Genomic DNA, 11,269 nt, shown 5'->3' with positions numbered 1-11,269 from the left:
CTAACATCTGATGTTGGTCTTGCTGCGGTTGTTGTTGTTGTCGCTGAATGTCAAGGCCGAAGTTTTCATGACTGTCCTTCTTGCCTATTGTGTATCTAGACGGTATCAACGTAAATTTTGATGCGGTATTTGATGACGTAGTCGCTGTTGATGACGTCATCGGTGTTGATGACGTGGACGATTGTTGGAGGGATGTCGCTTCGGACGAGTGGCTGGCAGCAGCCTTGCGAGAGAGAGCGGGCAGCGGAAATGACGACTCGTAATAGTTCTCCGATTTGCGATCGACGTTAGCGAGGCTGGGCACGGTGCAGAAGGTGACGCCAACGCTGTCGTCGCAGTAGGCTTTCGCGTAATATCGCCCGTCGGCATCGCCGTCGTAATCGCCACCGACGTCGTTGCTGTGGTTGTTGTTGTTGTTGCCGCCGCTGCTGTAGAAGCGAATCGTGCTGTTGTTGCTGTTGTTGCTCGTGGTCAGTGCGTTCGCCCCCAGCATTCTGCGCCTGGTAAAGAAGGCGCCTACTAAAAATCCCACGATTAGAGACGCAATTGAGGTAACGATGACAGCCACGGCCACATACTCTGTTGGTGCAAATGAGGACGATGGTGATGATGATAGTGATAACGAAGGAGATGATGAGGATGATGATGATAACGAAGGTGATGATGATGATGATGAGGATGATAATGATGATGATTCTATGGCTTCAAGGCAGCGAATGTATGTTTTCATGGTACAACTGCCTGATGATGATTGTGATTTCGACGATGATGATTGGTGGTTACGATAATGATGATGATTGTGACGATGCTATAATGGCGATGTCGTTAGTGATTATATAAAAATAACGTTTTCGCCACCATCGCTGACATCAACAACAGAAACAACAACAACAACAACAACAAAAACGACAACAACAGCAGAGTAGCAACAACAACACCACCACCACCAACAACAACAACACCACCACCACCAACAACAACAACAACAAAACGACAACAGCAGCAGCAGCAGCAGCAGCAACAACAACAACAACACCACCAACAACAACAACAACAACAACAGCCTCATTTAAAGAAACAGAAAAAAAAATCACTCTTTAATAGCTGGGGCTCATCATAGGTGAAGGAAGAAGACGCTGGCGTTGACGGCAACGACGACAGCAACGACGAGTTGGACGGCCACATTGATGGAGACGTCGATAGTGGCAGACACTGCTCGCAGAGGTTGCAGTCTGAAATAACGTTACAATTCGCCATTACAATTGTAGTAGGGATCATGATGGTGATAATGAGGACAATGATGATGGTGATTGTAATGGTGAGGACAATGATGATGACGATCATGATGGTATGGTGATGACAATGATGATGACGATTGCAATGGTGAGGAGAATGATGATGACGATTGTAATGGTGTGGTGAGGACAATGATGATAATGATAGCAATGGTAATGGTGAGGATGATGATGATGATGATTGTAGTGGTAATGGTGAGGATAATGATGATGACGATTGCAATGGTAATGATGAAGACAATGATGATGATTGTAATAGTGAGAACAATGATGATGATGATTTTAATGGTGAAAAAATTGTGAGAATGGTGATCAATTTGGATAAAAAAATAATAATGATAATAAAACATCCTGACGATGATGAAGGTCCGGTGTTCTAATAAAGAAAGTGTTAGTAATAATAATAATAACAACAACAACAACGACAACAACAATAATAATAATAATAATAATGAGGATGGCGATTACATTGGCACCAACCGATGGAGGCATCATCATCATCATCATTGGCACCTTTGTGAGTGTCGCCTGGACATTTCTGGTGCGTACCTGTGCTCAAGCTCTGAATTCTGTAGAAGAATAATCAATCAATCTTTGTCAATCAATCAATCTTTGTCAATCAATCTTTGCCAGTTAGTCAATCAATCAATCAATCAACCAACCAATCAACCAACCAACCAATCAACCAGCCATCCATCCAACCAACAAACCAACCAACCAACCAACCAATCAACCAACCAACCAATCAACCAACCAACCAATCAATCAATTAACCAACCAACCCATAACGAGAATGAACGCAGAGTCCATCTAGCCACGAGCAGTATGGATCTCTGAGGGCCATACAGGAACTGGCGGTATAATTTAATTTATACATTTTTTTAAAATTTATGACTCCAACAAAATTAAATAAATTAATAAACTGGAATAGTAAAGATACAAGCAGGCACGCAAACACACACACGCACACACGCACACTAACGAATAATTAATCAAGAAAATTGAAAATTCACACACACTACGGCGAACCACAACACCCACCACACACTCTAACAATTATTTAAAAAAGTACGCACACACACACACACACATACACACACACACACACCACACACACACTAACGATTAATCAAGAAAATTCACAACCACAACCACACACCCTAACAATTAATTAAAAAAGCACACACACACACACACACACACACATACACAGACAGACACACACACACACCTGCAACTAGTCCTCTCATGGCATCTGAAAAGTGGCACAGACACGATCTGGTTGTCGGACGCGACCAGCAACTTTTTGGTATTCGTCTTCGGGTCTGTATATATCTTCAATCCAGAAATCGGAGATGCCGACGGTAATGATGATGATGACGACGATGATGATGAGGAAGATGAGGAGGACGAAGATGATGGTGACAGTGGCTGATTGATGGTGATGACCTCGATGATGTGTGTCTCAGCGTTCATATCTTTTGCCGTGTTGACCATTTTTAAAATTTTGCCGTCATCTGGTTGATTGGTTGTTCGATCAATCAATCAATCAATCAATCAATCAATCAATCAATCAATCAATCAATCAATCAATCAATCAATCAATCAATCAATCAATCAATCAATCAATCTATCAATCAATCAATCAATCAATCAATCAATCAATCAATCTATCAATCTATCAATCAATCAATCAATCAATCAATCAATCAATCATACATACATATACACACGAACAAACACACTCAGTGCAAGTTGGAGCGCTTGAACCATCCCATTACACACTTTTTCACTCTGGACCACTGTGAAATCGAACCAGGCCACCACAACTCTAAATCAGGCGCTTTAACCTCTACACTATTAAATGATAAATTCGTGGAATGGGAAATACCTGTTCCTATAAATAGAATGTCCCTGTAGAAACCGTCAGCTGACAGAACGTTCCAGTCAACAGCTATTTGTGTTAAGGCACGTCTGTGTGTGTGTTTGTGTATGTGTACGTACGTGTGTGTGTGTGTGTTGTGTGCGTATGTGTGAGTACAACAATGAATTAACTTTGCTATTATTTAATTTCGCCGCAATTATAAGTAAATTATATGATATGAAATTAATCATCGTCATCACCATCAAAATCTTCCTCATCAAAAACAAAACACAAGTATCCTCTTGTCATCATCATCATCATCATCATCATCATCATCATCATCATCTCTCCTATCATCAACATCGTCATCATCATCGTCACCATCATCGATTGTAGAAATGTAAAATTGTAAAAAAATAAATATCCTCTTGCCATCACCATCATCTCTCTCCTATCATCATCTCTCTCCTATCATCATCTCTCCCCTATCATCATCTCTCTCCTATCATCATCTCTCCCCTATCATCATCTCTCCCCTATCATCATCTCTCCCCTATCATCATCTCTCCCCTATCATCATCTCTCCCCTATCATCATCTCTCCCCTATCATCATCTCTCCCCTATCATCATCTCTCCCCTATCATCATCTCTCCCCTATCATCATCATCATCGTCACCATCGCCACCACCACCACCACCACCACCACCACCACCATCGTCTAACTTGAAACTGGAGTGAACGTGGATTGGCCTCCCGCCAAAAGAGGGCACAGCCTCGTACATGAGGGGGTGCGTGTGCACGAAGTTGATCACCTGCTCTGCCAACTTCCTCGAGTCCTCTGCGCACGTCTGCTTGTCGTCATGATGATGATGGTGATAATAATAATAATAATATTAATAATAACTATTATTATAGAAAAAAATTAAACCGTGGGGTTTAACCATTTCCGTGCATGTTTAGGATCAAATGTCATTTTTTGGAAGTCATGAGCCAATCAGTCAAAGGACAAATATCTCGGTGAGTCAGTTCATCAAATAACTAACAAACCAACCAACTACTAACAAGCCAGCCGACCGACCGACCGACCGACGGACCAACAAACCAACCAACCAATTAACCGACCAAGCAACCAACCGAACACCGAACCAGCCAGCCAACCAACCGACCACCCAACCAGCCAGCCAACCAACTTACCGACCAATCAACCAACCAGCCAATCAATAACTCAACCAGTAGACCAATCAACCAACCAGCTTACCGACGGACCGACCAATCAATAACTCAACCAACCAGTAGACCAGTGACTCAACTAACACGTCCAGGGTGAGACTCAACTAGTGCTTTGACTGGCAGCCATAAGGACAATGGGTCCTTCTGCTCCTTGTAAAGCCCCCCAAAACTGCTCTCAATATCCGCCATCCTGAAGGCACATACGGCCGAACCTCGCATACTGTTCCTGAATGAATAAGTGAGCGAATGAGTGAGTGAATGAAGGAATGAGTGAGTGAGTGAATGAAGGAATGAATGAGTTAATGAATGAATGAATGAATAAATGAGTGAATGAATGAGTGAATGAATGAGTGAATGAATGAATGAATGAATGAATGAATGAATGAATGAATGAATGAATGAATGAATGAATGAATGAATGAATGCTCAATGAATGCACTAACACTGGTGTACTGAAAACGGCATATATAATATCATCGCCCTGATTGAACATGGGTCTCGAATAGACGGTACCCCTACTCAGCTCTGATATGGATTCTGCAAATTGATTGGTCGGTAAAAGGTCAAATATATTATATAGGTCAAATATAGTTATCATATTATAGTAACAACGGTTTATATAATTAATTAGTATGCAATGAATAATTAACTCTATAATTAAATTTCCTATTACTGATCCTTTTAAACCCATCACTATACATTTTTATACCTCGATACCATATTTTACTTCATGTTATTAGCACACAGTTCTTACTTATAGTCTTACTTGAATTATTTTAGTAATTTATTTATTCCATTTCATTCTTTTAAACACTATTCACTAAATACCCAACGGGCTCTGCTTAGGATTTATAAACAAAAGCCTTGTCAAAAAATAAAAAGTATGCCATAGAGCAATCATTTAATAGTAGGCATAGTTTTTTTTTATTGGAAATAACAAAATTGAGAATGGACAAATTACAAAATAGTCATTTAATGTCTATATGAAGTGTGTGTGTGTGTGTGTGTGTGTGTGTGTGTGTGTGTGTGTGTGTGTGTGTGTGTGTGTGTGTGTGTGTGTGTAATATAACCAATCGATGAACGAGCGAATGGATGGATTGATTTAATAAAAACTCGGTCAACCAATGGCAAATAAGTGAAGAATGACTAGATGAATGAATGAATGAATGAATGAATCAATCAATCAATCAACGAACTATTGAATGAACAAAACAGTGACAAAATCTCAAACATACACCGCACACCAAATCAAGAAGAGAGAATGGCGACCTCCGTGCCATCTATGTATAGCTTCTTTTACCCCCTCCAAGCCGGTACAATCCAGAAGGTACAAAATAAGATTAGACAACATCGCGTCGCCATGGCTTGCACCACCGGATCGTTTGCAACAACAAAAAAAAACCATCATCGAAGCGACAACCCCAGCCTACTAACGTATCTCGTCAAAATGGAAGGGAAATTCCCCAGGAACCGAGCAGTTAAGTCGGGCCTTAGCAAACGAGGTCCACCTATTGGACCAGGTGGCGCCACCGCCCCTGTCGTTGGCGCAGACGCGGGCCACCCGACTGAAGACCGTCTTGCCACAGTTCATGCTCTCGACGGCTGTTTCCCTGAAGAAGAAATACGCGTGCTCTTTGTAGCCGAGGGAGCCCACGAAGCTTGGATCTGTGTGTATGTGTGTGTGTGTGTGTGTGTGTGTGTGTGTGTGTGTGTGTGTGTGAGGTTGTTGCGTTGCGTTAGTGATTGTGCGTGTTTTTTAAGGGTGGGACTAGAAAAAATTTATTCAAAAAAAATAATAATAATAAAGAATGAATAATAACCTTCAGGTTAATTTAACAATAATTAATAATAAAATAACTGGTTTACGTATATGGCCACAAGTGACAATCAATCAACAAGCAAGATGGTATATTAAGAGGAACATGTGAGCGAGCGAGAGTAAGGGTTAATGAAGGAATAATGATGATAGCCATTATGATTATAGGACTGATTGTTAAGATTATGTTAATAATAATAACAATAATAATAATAATAACAATAACAATAATAACAACAATAATACGAATAACAATAAATACGATTCATTGAGATATAATAATTACGATAGAGATATCTTTAAAAAAGGGAGTACCGTTTAAAGGTGATTCAAGTAAAACTGGACTGCTGTATATTGTATACTTTCTGTCTGTGTGCTTGAAAGCTGCTGAGAACAATCTACCGTCTGTTCAGCAATTGGTAGATTGATGAATTACGTGACTGATGATTGGCTGGTTGAATTTAGGCAATTTATGATTGGCTAGCTGACAAGTTACGTGACTGATGATTGGCAGGTTGAATTTAGGCAACTTTTGATTGGCTAGCTGACAAGTTACGTGACTGATGATTGGTAGGTAGAATTTAGGCAATTTATGATTGGCTGGCTGATAAGTTACGCGACTGATGATTGGCAGGTTGAATTTAGGCAATTTATGATTGGCTAACTGATAAGTTAGTTGATTGATGATTGGCTCATTGACAAGGTGGATGATTGATGATTGACTGCATGATAAGTTAGGTAATAAATGATTGGTTGATTGATAAGTTACGTCACTGACAATTTGATAGTTTAGGTGATCGATAAACTGGCCGAACAACATGTTACGTCATCGTCAATTGGTTGATAAGATGTGCGTGTGTGTGCGTGCGTGCGTGTGTGTGCGTGCGTGTGTGAATTTATTTGGTTTATTTAATTTATGAAATTTCATTTAACGATTAAATTGAATTTATTATTATTGACGCAACTGTTTAAATGCTTCTCTATAGGTTATAAAATTCAATAACATTATAATTTACTACTATAAGCCTTCCAATAATTTCACTTCTAATCTTATTATTATTATTATTACTATTGTTGTTGTTGTCGTAGTTGTTATAAATAGCGTGAATTGTGATGATTATTTGGTGGGTGGAGATAAGTGATGAGTATGGCTAAAATGAATGAATGAATGTAAATTATGGAAGAACCTTGAATGATTGAAAGGAAGAAAGAAAGGGGGACGAAAAAAAATGAATGAATGAATGACTGAATGAGTGAATGAATGACTTACTGACTGAATTAATGAATGAATGAATGAATGAATGAATGAATGAATGAATGAACGAACGACACAAAACATCATCAAAAAGCAACAATGACAACATCAACAAGAACAACAGTACCACCAACAACAACAACAGCAACAGCAACAGCAACAACAGCAAGAACAACAGCAACATCGTCAACTAACTATAGAAGAGAGCAGTTGAGTTGTAGATAGGAGCTGGAGGACTGACACCGGTACCGCTGGCCAGCTGCTCCGATAGCACGTACTCACCAAGCTCCTGGTGCAAATAAAATTATACATACGAGAACCCATTATGAAGCTTTGATAAATTGCTTACATATCAGTGTGTGTGTGTGTGTGTGTGTGTGTGTGTGTGTGTGTGTGTGTGTGTAAATGTGTGCCTGTGTGTTAGATTTTTCGTGTTACAAAAGCGACCAAAACATCATCATCTCATCATCCTCATTACATCATCACTATCACGTAAAAGCAAAACAACCAGCTCAACTTACGTTATCGTAATTCAATTTTCTACACTTCGGTTTAGTTGAGTAGGTGCCACATATTACAAAATCATTCGGCGATGATGACGACGATGATGACGATACATTCTCGACAATGACGTTAATGTAATTGCTACAATAATCCTTTTGTAGTTGTTATTGCAATGAAAATAAATTAATGTCATAACCATCATTATTATTTATTATTATTATTTATTATTATTATTATTTATTATTATTATTGTTATTGTTATTATTATTATTACTTATAAAATATTACGTCTGTTTCTGATTGCAGGTAATAAATAATAACTTTCGAAATAAGCATAATAAATTTATTGTATTGTTAATTATAGACGAAAACAAATATAAAAACCTGTAGATGAACGAACGAACGAACGAACGAACGAACAAACGAATGAATGAATGAATGAATGAATGAATGAATGAATGAATGAATGAATGAATGAATGAGTGAACGAGTGAACGAACGAACAAATAATAATTTTAATGGCCAGAAAAAAAATATTTACAACTACTAGAAGAATTGTAATGAGACCAATAACGAAGTAACAATAATAAAAATAACCCCATATAAATCAAGAATAATAATAATAACAATAACAACAATAACAATAATGATAATAAGGCTGTAAATTCTAGCATTGCCTAAAACAGTAATAATAATAAATAGTAAATACCATAAGGTGTTGGTTAACAATACTACAAGTGGCCTTCTCCGTTTCAGCGGTGGGCCAGTGGTATTTCTGGATTGTATGTATTGTATGTATGTATGTGTATGTATGTGTATGTATGTATGTATGTATGTATGTATGTATGTATGTATGTATGTATGTATGTATGTATGTATGCACGTGTGTGTGTGTATGTTTGTTTGTATGCGTGTAGAAATGTATACATTATGTGTACAATACAGTAAGTACAATTACAGTATACAAATACCTTGTTAACTTCTAGCGTCGACTTGGATAGGTTGTACAGAGAATCCCTAGAAGTAAAAATTTGAAGATGTGACATTGTGAAGCGACGAAACGACGAAACGAAACTCGCAGACAAAACAATATAAAAAATATTAAATTTTTTGTTAAATCATGAGCGTTTTTATAAGATAATAAAGTTGTGTCTGTGTGAAGACTGGATAGCCCTTTGCTATCTAGATAGTGTACAATTCAGGCCCAATCCAACCCTTCTGGAGCAAGCATTCCAGTTAGGTAGAGCCAAAAAAATATCATCATACATCTCTCGATTCCAAAATGTTCTCATAATTTTAGTTTAATTTTTTTTTGGAATTGGTTGACATAATCTAGCAACACATTCTAGCAACACATTCCAGTAGCATTCTAACAACGCTTTCCTTATTAGTTATAACCTTCCTTCAAACTAACTTCTGAACCAATTAGGCCAAAATCAGCAGCAAAGAGGAGAAACAATAGAACTTTCTGGAGAACTTGCATCGACTTTGAACATTTCATCGTGAGGGTAATTTCCAAAAAATAGATACTCGAAACCACGCTATCAGAAACCGCATACAGTAAAAATGCGCGTCTAGGCTGTAGTCACCGTTGCTTACAACCGTTCAGGGCTCTCCAATATTTAAAAAATAGCAAACAATTACTACAAAGGCAAAGTAATTACTTAGTCATCAATCAATTGAACGTGCGTAACCAAATGAATAATTAATAAATTATGATAATTACCTGGCCCCGACTAGAAAGTAGTTTTCTGATTCGAAGATCAGACCGTGAAAATTCTTAACACTGGCATTGAGGTTCTCGTCGGCGTCTCTTTTGTCATCAATTTTCGAATGTTTATTATTGTTGTTGTGGTTGTTGTTGTTGTGGTTGTTGCTGCTACTACCAGTTTTATGGTAATCATTCCTATTTATAACTCTCTTAATGTGTTTAACACCCCCACCACCATCATCATCATCATTAATATCTTTATTGTTGTTATTATTATCCTTATCATTATTATCATTGTTATTATTAATATTATTATTGTTATTATCATCGTTGTTGTAGTTATTAATGACGTCATTGTTTCCAGTTTGACGTGATTGGTCGGAAAATATATAAACAGAATCGCTTCCGCCTGCAATATTCCAAAATAAATAACATCAATAATGATAATGTTATCGAAAATGAATGTAGAAAGAAATATTCTTATTATTTGGCAATATTATAAATACCCTCAATTAATTTTTCATTCGATCATTCACTTATTCATTCATTCATTCATTCATGCATTCATTCATGCATTCAATCGATCATTCATTTATTTACTCGTTCATTCATATATTTATTTATTAATTCATTCGAATATTCATTCATTCAATCAACCCTTACTTATTAATTAATTCAATCATTCACGCGTCAGATATTCATTCCTTTATTAATTCGTTCATTCGTTCTATCATTAATTCATTCAATCTTTCATTCAATCACCACTTATTAATCTCTTCAATCATTCACACGTTCAGATAAAAATCATTCACTAGTTGGATCAGTCATCGGTCATTCATTCATCCATCCATCCATCCATTCATTCATTAACTAGCTCAATCACTCACACATTCACCAGTGCCTCATTATTAGTAATAGCTAATGCTAATATGCGACTACCGCCTTTTTAAACTCATTAGTAAAATTACATTATTAGTACAATCTCCAACCAGCCAGTCTATTGTTATTCTAGAACGTGTGCGTGCGTGTGTGGATGTGTGTGTGTGTATGTATATATATATAAACATATAAGTGTGTATAAGTGTCTATTCACATATATGGACACACGTACGTGTCTCTGTATATGGTGAATATGTGTTTTTGCACATGGGTGTGTATACTATATTGGTGTGTATATAGGCTTGCATGTGTGTATGGGTGTGCGAATATTTGTGTGTATGTGATGAGCGTGGTTATAGAAATATGCTTGTACTGTGCAAGTATTTTGGCATGTGAATATGTATATATATGTATAGGTGAGTATATGATTGTATGTGTGTGTGTTTGTGTGTGTATGTGTGTTAGCAAGTGTCTTCGAATGTGTGCGTGTGAAATCAGTGCACATAAGTGATTAGTTAGTATTAGTACCAACCTTATATTCATTCATTCCTTTATTCAATCAATCATCCAGCCAATCAATCAATATATCAATCACGCATTCATCAATTCAATTCGACTTGCATTCAACAATTCATTCACTTAATCATTCATTCAAGTCAACAACAACAACAACAGCAGCAGCAGCAGCAGCAACAACAACAACAACAACAACAA

At 37.5% G+C, this 11,269-nt stretch overlaps 2 protein-coding genes across 2 annotated transcripts in view; both read right to left on the bottom strand.

Annotated features, from left to right (window-relative positions):
• Positions 1-1,278, bottom strand: part of HELRODRAFT_188171 (hypothetical protein) — a gene marked incomplete at its 5' end in the record, with an annotated part of 2,470 nt that extends 1,192 nt beyond the window's left edge. The window contains 2 exons of the mRNA XM_009011698.1: positions 6-579; positions 1,095-1,278. Of these exons, the coding sequence (XP_009009946.1) occupies positions 6-579; positions 1,095-1,278 (758 nt within the window). The remainder of the gene's footprint in view (positions 1-5; positions 580-1,094) is intronic.
• Positions 1,279-2,541: 1,263 nt separating this feature from the next.
• Positions 2,542-10,863, bottom strand: HELRODRAFT_188170 (hypothetical protein; the record flags this gene model as incomplete). Its single annotated transcript, XM_009011697.1, has 12 exons — positions 2,542-2,726; positions 3,187-3,269; positions 3,884-4,008; positions 4,475-4,616; positions 4,834-4,927; positions 5,825-6,055; positions 7,657-7,750; positions 7,983-8,117; positions 8,675-8,740; positions 8,937-8,982; positions 9,692-10,085; positions 10,788-10,863. The coding sequence occupies 12 exons, from the start codon at positions 10,861-10,863 to the stop codon at positions 2,542-2,544; spliced, it is 1,671 nt and encodes a 556-aa protein (XP_009009945.1).
• Positions 10,864-11,269: the final 406 nt, after the last annotated feature.

This window comes from Helobdella robusta (assembly GCF_000326865.2).
Source record: "Helobdella robusta unplaced genomic scaffold HELROscaffold_1, whole genome shotgun sequence".
Taxonomy (NCBI): Eukaryota; Metazoa; Annelida; class Clitellata; order Rhynchobdellida; family Glossiphoniidae; genus Helobdella; species Helobdella robusta.
The sequence above is the reverse complement of the archived record's forward strand: the minus strand, read 5'-3'. Positions and strand labels throughout refer to the sequence as shown.